The sequence below is a fragment of the Papio anubis genome, chromosome 10 (assembly GCF_008728515.1).
Source record: "Papio anubis isolate 15944 chromosome 10, Panubis1.0, whole genome shotgun sequence".
Lineage (NCBI taxonomy): Eukaryota > Metazoa > Chordata > Mammalia > Primates > Cercopithecidae > Papio > Papio anubis.
In genome coordinates this window covers 103352249-103364936 of record NC_044985.1, presented here as the reverse complement: position 1 = coordinate 103364936, position 12688 = coordinate 103352249, and the positions used below count along the sequence as shown (strand labels likewise).

At 58.0% G+C, this 12688-nt stretch overlaps 2 protein-coding genes across 6 annotated transcripts; one reads left to right on the top strand and one right to left on the bottom strand.

The window, feature by feature from the left end:
- Positions 1 to 607: 607 nt before the first annotated feature.
- TMEM198 (transmembrane protein 198) lies at positions 608 to 7171 on the bottom strand. 4 transcript variants are annotated; one of them, XM_003907993.5, is made up of 5 exons: positions 6817 to 7171; positions 6300 to 6504; positions 3108 to 3683; positions 1835 to 2037; positions 608 to 1483 (listed from the first exon to the last, which is right to left on the bottom strand). In XM_003907993.5, exons 2-5 carry the CDS (start codon positions 6463 to 6465, stop codon positions 1346 to 1348), a joined length of 1083 nt encoding a protein of 360 aa, XP_003908042.1. In that variant the 5' UTR covers positions 6466 to 6504; positions 6817 to 7171; the 3' UTR covers positions 608 to 1345. The 4 variants fall into 4 exon arrangements, with proteins under 4 accessions (XP_003908042.1, XP_009181419.1, XP_009181420.1 ...); XM_009183155.4 differs by having other exon boundaries at positions 6300 to 6469; positions 6817 to 7042; XM_009183156.4 differs by having other exon boundaries at positions 6368 to 6504; positions 6817 to 6918.
- Positions 7172 to 7384: 213 nt separating this feature from the next.
- On the top strand, positions 7385 to 12275 carry CHPF (chondroitin polymerizing factor). Of its 2 annotated transcripts, XM_009183140.2 has the most exons (4): positions 7385 to 7969; positions 9028 to 9601; positions 10091 to 10270; positions 10582 to 12275. In XM_009183140.2, exons 1-4 carry the CDS (start codon positions 7656 to 7658, stop codon positions 11839 to 11841), a joined length of 2328 nt encoding a protein of 775 aa, XP_009181404.1. In that variant the 5' UTR covers positions 7385 to 7655; the 3' UTR covers positions 11842 to 12275.
- Positions 12276 to 12688: the final 413 nt, after the last annotated feature.

Below are 12688 nucleotides of genomic sequence, written 5' to 3'. Positions count from 1 at the left end.
CAACCTGTCCCTCCTCTCTCCTGCCCTCTGCCCAGCTTGCCTCTACCCATCTCAGCAAGTTCCATGTCGGCCTCGGCAGAAGCCTCTTTCTTTCCTCTTCCACGTAGGAGACATCCCACCTTCTATCCCGAATCCCAGCATTCCCTTCAGGTGCTGCCCTGTGCCCCATCCCTAGCTGACCCCCACCTTCCTGCTGCCAAGACAGCCCTGACCAAGACGGAGAAAGGGTAGGGCATAGCCTGGGGCCCCAGCTCTTCCTGTACTGGTGTCCAGGCTCTGCCAGGGGAGAGAAAGGTGGTACCCACTCTCTCCCCAGCCACATGTGGAGTCATTCCTCTGCAGGTAACTAGGAGGACCGAACCAGGCCAGGCGGGTGCCCTTGGACAACTTGGAAGGCGTGCGCCCTTACCCTGGGCAGGGGTAGAGAGACAGGGAAACCAGAGGTGTCAGGAGACAATAAAAGTGCTACAGCTCATTTCCTTGCCTCTCTGAGTGATGTGGGAGGGCAGACCTTGCCTGGAGCCTCTGTGCAGTGAGCGACACTGGGGACTGAGGGCTGTACTGCTTGTACCTGGCCCATGAAAGTGCCAGCCACCAAAGACCACCATTCCTGGCAGAGGCCACGCAGTTTGGCACATTTATAAAAGATGTAAAACAGAGTGGGGTGGGGGAGACAGAAGCATGAGGTGTCCAGGTTGGCATGACAGACACCAGACATGCACCGTGCATTTCAGCCCCTCCCCAACTCCCTTCCCAACCCAGCCCAGAGCAGCACCCCCCACCCCCATCTCCTGCCACTGCCCTCAGGCTGGTGGCTTTGCAGAGGCCAGGGGACCAGGGTGAGGGGTGCTACAGTTTGCCCCATAGACAAGGACAAGAACCCTTAGATGAGTCTGGCTGGGAGGCAGGGCGATGGGAAGGAAGGTAGCCCCTCCGCGGAGACATGCAGGAGGTGGCCCATGGGACCCCGGCAGGGGGTGAGGAGGTGGGGTTGAGCCTGGAGAAACCCTACCAGTCAGAAATCTAAGGCAAGGGTCCCAGCATCGCCTCCAAGCCCACCCACCCCTGCACACACACACAGACACACGGGCAACACACTCACAACCCTGAGCACACCCCAATGGGGTTCACACCCCGAGTTCCTCAGGAGCCTCTTGGGAGCTTGGGAGGGGGCTTTCCTCTCAGGCCAAGACTCGCCTGAGACAATCCTCCCTTCTAGTGACCAGGCCAGCCCTCTCCAGGCTGGGGAGAGGGACAGCCAAAGCCAGGGGGCTAAGTGGCAGCCTAGCAGGCCTCCCCGAGCTGGCAGAGCTGGTGACTGCAGAGTCTAGACAGGCAGATATGGCTATACCCGCACCGGGGGGCCTGAGCAGGCTGTCAGAGGCCCCCGGGACCCATACTCATAGTCCGCATCTGTGGGTGAGGCCATGAAGGAGCTCAGGGAGCTCCCGGTCTGCCGGTCTCGGAAGCTCTGGATATAGCTCTGTGGGGGAGCAAACATAGGTGTGAGAGTCCCACCGCAGAATCCTGCCCTAAAAGCCACCTCTTCCTGAATTCCTACATGCCTGACACCCCTATAGACTGCGATAGATCCAGAGTCCACAGCCCTGAGACCCCACCACATAACCATATCCCACTTAAAAACCATACTGAGGGCACCTTTCCCCCAATCCCCCCATCAGCTGGACCCACCAAGCCCCTGGTGCGTGGCCTCCGATGCATGGACAAATAGGCCTTCTAGATAGCAACCAGTCCATGGGGAAAGCCCAGTCCTGTTTGGACAGAGTTTCCACACTTCCTTCTCATTCTGGCTGGATGGGCTCAGGGAGCTCACCGGGGAGAGGACGTCTCCATTGAAGCGTTTGATGGGCACTGGCCTGCGCCGATAAGCAGGGTCTGGGGGCCCAGGCCTGGGAGGAGCCCGGGGACCTCTGGGGGGAGCCCGAGGAGGTCTCTTTTTCCGCCTTTTCTCCTTGCGATCTTCCTGCTGCCGAATCCGCATCAGTTGCACGCGTCGGCGCTGCCGGCTAATGACCACTGTGGTGGGATGGGTAGAGAAGGAGCTCAGAGGACTGTGCGCCTTATTTCCCCTGAGCCCTCCCTCTCTCTTCCCACCTGGGGCTCTAGGCTTCCAGATTCCTCTTGTCCATAACCCCTTACTCCCACCCTGTCACTTCCTTTCCTGGTCTCCTGCCTCTTAGAGGGGACTCCCCGCTGTTGTTGTTTTCTTCCATAGGTCTTTATGGAAGATTCCTAGGCTTCCAGGTACCCCCTTCCAGGCTGTCATCCCTCTCCCAATCACCTAGGCCAGCCACCATCATCTTTCCACTGGACAATCACAGCTGCTTCTTCACTGGTTTTCCCTACACTTGCTCCCTCTAATGCTTTCTACACTCAGCAGCAGAATGAGCATCCCAAAAACTAAATTAGATTCTATCCTCCCCTACTTTAAACCCTCCAGTGGTGTCTCATTGCCCTTCCAACAAAATGTGGAGTGCTTCTTATGACCCAGAGGGTCCACGCAATCACCCTGGCTCCCACACCTCACCTTCCATACTCCTGCCCCACTTCCTCAAACAAGCTGAGCTCATTCCTTCTCAGGGCCCTCGCCCTTGCTGTTTCCTCTTCTCTAGCTCTTTGCATGGCTGGCCCCTTAGCCTTCAAGTGCCTGCTTACATATCACCTCCTTCAAGTAGCCTTCCCTGACCACCCTAACTCTAATAGCTTCCATAGGTCACTCTTTCACATTACCCTGCATGTCTCTGTCATATCACTCTACACAACTGGAATCATCTGGTTTGTCTGCATCTCTGTTATCTGTCTCCTGCCTGCCCTGAATGTACACCCATAAGGACAGGAACCTTGTCTGTGTTATCTCTGCTGTATCCCTGGTGCCTGGAATAGTGTCGGTGCAGAGCCAACACTCCATATGTTGTTGTGGAATGAATGATGGCACCTGGGTCCTATCCTCCCAGACCCTGAGCAAGTCAGCTCTCTACAGCCATCGAGGCCTTCTGCTGCTGTCCCCTACTCCTCAGTCACTCAGCCCCCCACCCATCCCTGGCCACCCACTCCTCTCATGTCTACCTTGGCCTGTGCCCCCTTACCTTCCGTGTGGGAGTCCCCCTCAGCTGTCACCCGCCACTGCACCAGAATGCCCATGAGGCTGAGCAGGGGCCAGAGTGCCAGCAGGGCCCAGCTTCGCCAGCAGAGGGGGGGCACAGGAGCGGCCCGGAGTCGCTCCACCACGTAGCGCCCCAGCAGTAGCAGCTCGGCGAAGTAGTCAGCGGCAGTGGCGATGAGCGCAGCACCAGTCACGGCGGTGGCCAGGGTGGTGAGTGGGCGGGGCCAGCGCAGAGTGAGCAGGGCACAGAGCAGGCCGCCCCCCAGCAGCAGCCCCAGTGGACCCCACACGGAGCCTGGCTGGTAGTAGGGTGCGGAGCCCAGCAGGGCGGCAGCTGCGAGCAGCAGGCCGAGCAGCAGCCCCACCAGGAAGAGGCCCACGCTGCGCACGAGCATGGCCACCAGCCCGCAGAGCAGCCCGATGCCCAGCGCGATGCCCGCGCTCGCCCCAGCACTCAGCTGTGTCTCTAGCACCCGCTCTCGGTAGCACAGGAGGAAGATGACCACCGAGCCAAACAGCAACCCAGTGAGGAAGAGCACTGCCTTGAAGCAGCGGTAACCTGGAGGGGAACAGGGGCTAGTGAGGGGCCAAGATGAGGGCACCAGGCTGGAGGGAGCAGGTCCGAGGGGTCAAGGACATGGGATCCCAGGGGAACCAGAGACAAACACACTAAGATCAGAGAATTGAGGGTCACTGGGGTCATGAGGGCATCAGTGATGGGGCCATTGAGGTCAAGGGAGGTTAGAGAGATAGGGCTGTTGGCAGTCAATGGGAAAGCAAACATAACCATTGAGATCATGAGGGTTGATATATTTGAGGATCACAAGAGTTAGGATAAATCTTTCGAGTCAAGGGTGACTTCGTGCATTGCTGTCATTGGGATCATAGGAGTCAGAGAGATAAGTCATTGGGATCCCAAGAGGATCAGCAAAAGAGTCAGTGGGGTCTTTGAGAAGGGATTGCTCACAGAGATGAGGTATTTGGAAATCATAATAAACTCGAGGGCTGGGCGTGGTGGCAGCACTTTGGGAGGCCGAGGCGGATGGATCACAAGGTCAGGAGTTCGAGACCAGCCTGATCAACATGGTGAAACCCTGTCTCTATTAAAAATACAAAAAATTAGCCGGGCATGGTGGCGCGCACCCGTAATCCCAGCTACTCAGGAGGCTGAGGCAGGGGAATCACTTGAACCCAGGAGGCAGAGGTTGCAGTGAGCCAAGATCGCACCATTGCACTCCAGCCTGGGTGACAGAGCAAGACTTTGTCTCAAAAAAAAAAAAAAAAAAGTTGAGAGGTGAGAGTCACACAGGTTCAGAAAGATGAGTTTTTGAGGGTCACAGGGCTTCAGAGATATGGCACCACTGAAAGGTTACAAAGAGGACAGAGAAGCAGAGTTATTGGGGAGTTGTCCTGGAAAATGAGGTATTTGTAGGTTAGGGAGATTGACAGAAATAGAATCATTGAGAGTATAAAATGATTTCCAAGAGAGAGGAACACTGAGACCAAAACAAGGAATTACTGGGATCACAGTATGGGGAGGGGTGATCAAATGATGAGGTTATAGGGATTAGAGAGGAGTAACCAGTGATCAAAGCTAGGAGTAATAGAGGGGGTCAGAGGGATGGAAGGTAATGACATAACTGGAGGTGAGGGGAGGTGGAGGTCACTAAGGCTTACATGAGGTCACACAGAATCAAAGAGAAGGAAATAGTGTTTGTGGAGTTTCAGAAATAAGGAGGTTATAGGGCCATTAGGCCCATTAGAGATACCTGAAAGGGTGAGGGAAGTGGAGATTCTGAACAGTTGGAAAGATGGAAATCAGAGGTGGGGGTCAAGGAGTCAGGGAGAGCCAAAGAGAAAGATAATAGAGGAGAGTCACTTCCAGGAGTAGGGGGAAGTATGAGAGTCCAGGAGGCTCTGTGAGCAGAGAGAGGAGTAGGGCGTGGACAAGGGCTCAGAGTCCATGAGCCTGGGAGTAGTGGTATCCAAGAGGGGTAGGATGTCAGGAAGCCCAGGAGAGGGAATATGAGGCCACATTGAGCAACATGCAGAGGGAGTGGGTACAGATATGGAGGGGGTGAGGTGATACAGAATCCTCAGAGGCCCAGAACGTGTCCTGAACCCTTGCGGGGGGCACTTCCTCCTGCCTACTCTTCAGTTGTTCAGCCCAGAGTTTGGGGGAGGAATGGGAGGGACCATCTGGCTCCCAACCCTGTCTACCCACCCATTGTAGGAGGAGGCTGCAGAACACAAGTCTTGCACTACCTCTGCCCAACCTGGAACCCCAGCCCCCAAGCCTCATTTGCCCCCCACAGGTCCCACTCACCTATAATTCTCCTCCCGGAGGCTTTCTTTGGGCCCCCAGCTTCAGAGCTCACTCTCCCCTCTGAAGTTCTGTAACTCTTGCTGCAGAGCCACTGGTCACTTACTCCCATTACAGTGGGCCACTAGCCCATATGGCACCTTTATGCATATTAGAAAAAGGTGTGCCTTTCTCTAGGCAAAGCAGCTTTGTACCAAGGCCCAGATTTTGTCAGGCAGAGCATGAGCTGGACTTTAGCCCCCACTTGCCCACTCAGCTGAGTTCCCTTATTTAGTACCCATCCTGTACAAGTATTCACAGCAGCTCTGATTACTGGAGCCTGCCTTATAGGCTGGATGGATGTGTGTGACCACCATCCAGCCCGCTCTAATATGTATCCCAGGTGTAAATGCTCCAGGGAGTCTCCTTCCTGTCAGATGATATGCCCTATGGTAAGGGACCATGTGTAATGACCCTGCTAAGTGTTTTCAGTGCCTACCTAGCACAGTGACCCAAACACATCCTCACCACAATAGCTACTATCTATTGAATGCTTATTGATTCTTATAACACTACATGAGATAAATGTGATCATTGTTCAGATGAGAAAACTGAGGCGCAGACAGATTAATGTGCCCAAGACATCACAATTAGTAACTGCAAAGCTAAGTAAATTCAAACTCAGGTGTGCCTAATCCAAAAACCTGTGTTTCCTATAATATAGAGTCTAGACAATCTATAAATGTGTGGGATGAAAGAAAAGGAAGAATTATTCACGATGGTAGAGGGATTCAGAGAAGACTTGAGGGGCTCAGAAAAAGAACTCGGGAAAACACTGGGTAGCCCAGGTGAGGGATGAGATGGGGATCTCACCGAAGAAGCAGTAGACGACTCCAAACAAACAGCACATGATGCAGACGAGGGCCGGCAGTGCCTGGTACCTGCGCTCCAGGGGCTGTTCACAAGGGGCACCCCAGAAGGCATCATCTGGCTCAGGAGGCAGTAGCTGGAACCGCAGTGTTGCCACAGTCCCCGGCATAATGCTGGGAATAGAAGGGAGTCACCCTCCCAAGTTAACCTGACAGAGGGAAAGTTGGGGTCACAGAGGAGTCCTGGGTCCCCACCAGGATAGGGGTAGGAGAGGGATTGGGAGAACTCAGCAAGGACAGTGGACAAAGGAGTGGTATCCACATTTGTGCAGCTCTGGAAGCATCTCTGGAGTGGAGAGCAAAGACAAAGGGAAACAAAAGTGCCTGGCTAGAGGAGACTGGGATGAAGTTAAAAGAGGGACGGGAGTCAGGGGGGATGAGGGGAGTGTGCTGCCAGTGAGAAGAAGGCAGCCAAGAGATTCGTCTGTGGGCGGCTCAATATGGGATTGTCCAAGATTTACCTGGGCTGGAGGCGACCTGAGCTTCTGAGTGAAAGAGACTGTGTAGACGCCCGAGGGGCCGGGTTTGCGGGGCGCCACAGGCTCCAATTGACTGGGGTCCAGGGAAAGTCCGTCGTGCGAGGAAGGGGGCTGCTGGGCCGCAGAGACTGGTCTCGGCGCGGTGGCGGCGCCGCTCCACCTCCAACACCGGCTGGCACTCCAGTCCCGCGGCGTCCGGGAACTCGGTTTCGGCCTGGGGAAGGGGAAGGAGCAGGAGCCGGGGCTCGGGCCGCCCCAGAACCGCGGCCCCATGCCCTGAGCCCGCCCGCGGCCTTTGGTGCTGATGGACAGCTCCGGCCTCTGCTCCTGACGTCACTCAGGGCGCACCATCCAGGCAGGGGCGGGCTGCTTCTGACGTCACCCGGGACGCACCAACCACGCCGCGGGAGGCAGGGGACTCCGCCCCCGGCGTCTCCCTCTCCCGCACCGAGGTGGGGGCACTTCCGGGGGCCCTTCCCCTTTAACCTCCCCCTTCTCCTCCCTCTCCGGTAGCGGGAGCTCGAGACCCCACCCCGGGGGCGGGGCCCTTGCAGTGACACGTCGGACAGCTGCGGCCGCGGCTGAGGCTCTGGGGCCGAGCGCAAGAACCCTGCGCACCCTAGAGCAGCTGCTGGAGGGGAATCGAGGCGCGGCCCCGGGGATTCGACTCGGGTCGCTGGCTCTGCTCTGCGGGGAGGGAGCGGGCCCGCCCGCGGGACCCGAGCCCTCTGGATCCGCCCCCTCCCCGGTCCCGCCCCCTCGGAGCCTCCTCTGGCTGCTCTGGGGCTTCGCCAGGGCCGGGGACCCGCGGTCCGGGCGCCATGCGGGCATCGCTGCTGCTGTCGGTGCTGCGGCCCGCAGGGCCCGTGGCCGTGGGCATCTCCCTGGGCTTCACCCTGAGCCTGCTCAGCGTCACCTGGGTGGAGGAGCCGTGCGGCCCAGGCCCGCCCCAACCTGGAGACTCTGAGCTGCCGCCGCGCGGCAACACCAACGCGGCGCGACGGCCCAACTCAGTGCAGCCCGGAGCGGAGCGCGAGAAGCCCGGGACCGGCGCAGGCGCCGGGGAGAATTGGGAGCCGCGCGTCTTGCCCTACCATCCCGCACAGCCCGGCCAGGCCGCCAAAAAGGCCGTCAGGTAGTGATCGGCTGCGCCTGCTCCACCCACTGGGCAGCGGCTGGGACGCGCGCTGGGAAGCAGCCCGGGCCCGGGTCGGGCTCCGGAAGGAAGGGGCTGGCGAGCCAGGAAGTCTTTGGGCCCCGATAACTTCCGATGGCCCTGCCTTCCCCAAGAGCCATGGGGCCAGTCCGAGGCTTTCTCTGGGCCCTATCCCGGCCTGGGCTGAACTTGCTGGCCTGTGTCCTAAACCGACTCGACCCGATGGCTCCCCAAAGATCCTACTAGCTCCCTGGCTGGGCTACTGGGGTTAGAGAAATGACTTGTATATAGGGTTGAGTGTATAGAAACAGGGAAAGAGAAAGGCGAGAACTAGGATTTACCTGGATCTCTTGTTCCTGAGTGGGTTACAAGGGCCACCTCAGGGTGAGCTGGGGGAGGGAGCGCCCATCCCATTAATGTATCTGCTGATGAGTTGAAATAATTTCTAAGTAACATTGGGTTCAAATGCTGGTTCTGCAATTTACCTTCTGCTTTAACAAAGGTAAGTTCCTGGAGCCCCTGAGTCCAGTTTGCCCCTCCCTGCAAAAACACTCAGTACACCCCTATTCCAAACGTTCCTTTATATAATTTATGTGAGGCATTTGTGGCAAAATGACATATTTATATAGAAATGAGTAGATACATGGTATGTCCAGCATTTGGCTGGACAGACAGATATAATCAGATATAATTAAACAGATATAATCAGTCTCATTTTACAGATGGCTCAGGTTAAATAACACACTTAAGGACATAGCTACTAAGTAGCGAACCCTGGAGTCAGACCCACAATATCTCTCTCCTATCTGGGTGGGTATTGCCATCTCACAAATGCAAAGAACTACCTGTGTAAGACCATTTCGTTTAAATCCTCATGACCCCTGGGAGAGAGGGTTTATTCTTATCCTATTCATAGGTGAGAACACAGATGCAGAGAAGACGCGACCTCCCGGAGTTTGTGCTGACCACCCCCTCCACCCCCCTCCACCCCCCACCCCGTTGTCTTTTTGATAACCTTGTGCCATCTCCTCCCCTAGGACCCGCTACATCAGCACGGAGCTGGGCATCAGGCAGAGGCTGCTGGTGGCGGTGCTGACCTCTCAGGCCACGCTGCCCACCCTGGGCGTGGCCGTGAACCGCACGCTGGGGCACCGGCTGGAGCGTGTGGTGTTCCTGACGGGCGCACGGGGCCGCCGGGCCCCACCTGGCATGGCGGTGGTGACGCTGGGCGAGGAGCGACCCATCGGGCACCTGCACCTGGCGCTGCGCCACCTGCTGGAGCAGCACGGCGACGACTTTGACTGGTTCTTCCTGGTGCCTGACACCACCTACACCGAGGCGCACGGCCTGGCCCGCCTAACTGGCCACCTCAGCCTGGCTTCCGCCGCCCACCTGTACCTGGGCCGGCCCCAGGACTTCATCGGCGGAGAGCCCACCCCCGGCCGCTACTGCCACGGAGGCTTTGGGGTGCTGCTCTCGCGCATGCTGCTGCAGCAGCTGCGCCCCCACCTGGAAGGCTGCCGCAATGACATCGTCAGTGCGCGCCCTGACGAGTGGCTGGGTCGCTGCATTCTCGATGCCACCGGGGTGGGCTGCACTGGTGACCATGAGGTGGGATGATAAGCTATCCCGCCGATACCTCCTGTCATGTTCAAATCCCTCTGAGAGGCAAAGGGGTGGTGGAGCTACAGGCCTGGTTTTCCATGCCAATTCGGACATTTATTTTCTATCCCTGTGACCCCGGGTAGATTACTCAATATCCTGGGCTTCAGTAGCTTCCTCTGTGCCAATAGAAATAATTATTGCTCGGAGTTGTCACAAGGATTAGGGAAAATAAGGGAGCCTTGTACATAATAGGCATTTGATGTTAGTTATTGTTTTAGCCCTTGGACAGCTCTGAGACAGGACGCATGCCCATTTCGCAGATGAGCTAGCAGAGGCATGCTGAAGGTCACACAGACTCACAACTGGTCAAGGTAGACTTAAACCCTCAGACTGTAAGTCCACAACAGGTCATAGACTGAGGAGATGAGATACTCACTATGAGACAATGGAAGACAATGCCAGCTCATAACAGATCCCCTCCCTTCCTCTCCCCAGGGGGTGCACTATAGCCATCTGGAGCTGAGCCCTGGGGAGCCAGTGCAGGAGGGGGACCTTCGTTTCCGAAGTGCCCTGACAGCCCACCCTGTGCGTGACCCTGTGCACATGTACCAGCTGCACAAGGCTTTCGCCCGAGCTGAACTGGAACGCACATACCAGGAGATCCAGGAGTTACAGGTATGGTCTAGGTCTGGGGATGGCGGAGTGAGGGGCACAGGATCTGAGAGGTCACAGAGATCCCAGAGAAATGAAAAGTTAGCACTAGAATCACAGAACAAAACTACTTCCCAGCCCCTGCCTGTTTCTACGTTCTCTGATGAGCCTCCAGGCTCTTAGGCTGTCTATGCTGGGGAAATGATAGGTAAGGACCCTGGGTGGGCAGGGGACTAGTGACCCATCCTGAGTGGCACCTGCTGCCTACCCAGTCCCCCAGCTGTGTGCTGCTCCTCTGGTCTGCCCCTTACTCATGGCCTGTTTCTCTGATCCAGTGGGAGATCCAGAATACCAGCCGTCTGGCCATTGATGGTGACCGGGCAGCTGCCTGGCCTGTGGGCATTCCAGCACCATCCCGCCCGGCCTCCCGCTTTGAGGTGCTGCGCTGGGACTATTTCACGGAGCAGCACGCTTTCTCCTGCGCCGATGGCTCACCCCGCTGCCCACTGCGTGGGGCTGATCGGGCTGATGTGGCTGATGTTCTGGGAACAGCTCTAGAGGAGCTCAACCGCCGCTACCACCCGGCCTTGCGGCTCCAGAAGCAGCAACTGGTGAATGGCTACCGACGCTTTGATCCAGCCCGGGGTATGGAATACACACTGGACTTACAACTGGAGGCACTGACCCCCCAGGGAGGCCGCCGGCCCCTCACTCGCCGAGTACAGCTGCTCCGGCCACTGAGCCGCGTGGAGATCTTGCCTGTGCCCTATGTCACTGAGGCCTCACGTCTCACTGTGCTCCTGCCTCTAGCTGCGGCTGAGCGTGACCTGGCCCCTGGCTTCCTGGAGGCCTTTGCCACTGCAGCACTGGAGCCTGGTGATGCTGCGGCAGCCCTGACCCTGCTGCTACTGTATGAGCCACGCCAGGCCCAGCGCGCAGCCCACGCAGATGTCTTCGCACCTGTCAAGGCCCACGTGGCAGAGCTGGAGCGGCGTTTCCCCGGCGCCCGGGTGCCATGGCTCAGTGTTCAGACAGCCGCACCCTCACCACTGCGCCTCATGGATCTACTCTCCAAGAAGCACCCACTGGACACACTGTTCCTGCTGGCCGGGCCAGACACGGTGCTCACGCCTGACTTCCTGAACCGCTGCCGCATGCATGCCATCTCCGGCTGGCAGGCCTTCTTTCCCATGCACTTCCAAGCCTTCCACCCAGCTGTGGCCCCACCACAAGGGCCTGGGCCCCCAGAGCTGGGCCGTGACACTGGCCGCTTTGATCGCCAGGCAGCCAGCGAGGCCTGCTTCTACAACTCCGACTACGTGGCAGCCCGTGGTCGCCTGGCGGCAGCCTCAGAACAAGAAGAGGAGCTGCTGGAGAGCCTGGACGTGTACGAGCTGTTCCTCCACTTCTCCAGTCTGCATGTGCTGCGGGCAGTGGAGCCGGCGCTGCTGCAGCGCTACCGGGCCCAGACATGCAGCGCGAGGCTCAGTGAGGACCTATACCACCGCTGCCGCCAGAGTGTGCTTGAGGGCCTCGGATCCCGAACCCAGCTGGCCATGCTACTCTTTGAGCAGGAGCAGGGCAACAGCACCTGACCCCACCTGTCCCCGTGGGCCATGGCATGGCCACACCCCACCCCACTCCTCCCCCAAAACCAGAGCCACCTGCCAGCCTCGCTGGGCAGGGCTGGCCATAGCCAGACCCCAAGCTGGCCCGCTGGTCCCCTCTCTGGCTTTGTGGGTCCCTGGGCTCTGGACAAGCACTGGGGGAGGTGCCCCCAGAGCCACCCACTTCTTGCCCCAAACCCAGTTTCCTTGCCCCCTGACGCTGCTGATTCGGGCTGTGGCCTCCACATATTTATGCAGTACAGTCTGCCTGACGCCAGCCCTGCCTCTGGGCCCTGGGGGCTGGGCTGTAGAAGAGTTGTTAGGGAAGCAGGGAGCTGAGGAGGGGCATCTCCCAACTTCTCCCTTTTGGACCCTGCTGAAGCTCCCTGCCTTTAATAAACTGGCCAAGTGTGGACTCGTGATTCAGAGGTTTTGAAAGGGTAGACGGGCGTGGGGGAGGGAGAACTGGCTAAGCACACAGGCTCCCCTGCCCCTGCTGGGGCCTGCCTTTCCTTTCACCCGGGACCAAGTCATGCATGTGCCCAGCCTCACCCCAGCCCCCAGTGCGTGCTTGGTCACACATACACACAGAGAATTCTTTATGCCTCTTTATTCCCAATCTCATCAGCACTTTACAAAATCAGACTGGAGGGAGAGAGGCCTGAGAAGGCTCCCTTCCCACCCTCCAAGCTCAGCCGAAGTCTGGAAGGTCTCCTGCCCCCTCCCTATAGAAGGGACTCTAGGGGTGGGGCTGGTGCAGGGGGAACTGGGAGCTGGGCCAGGCCTGCTGGGCCATCCTCTCCCCCTGCCAAGAGGGGAGCTGGGCCTGGAGAGG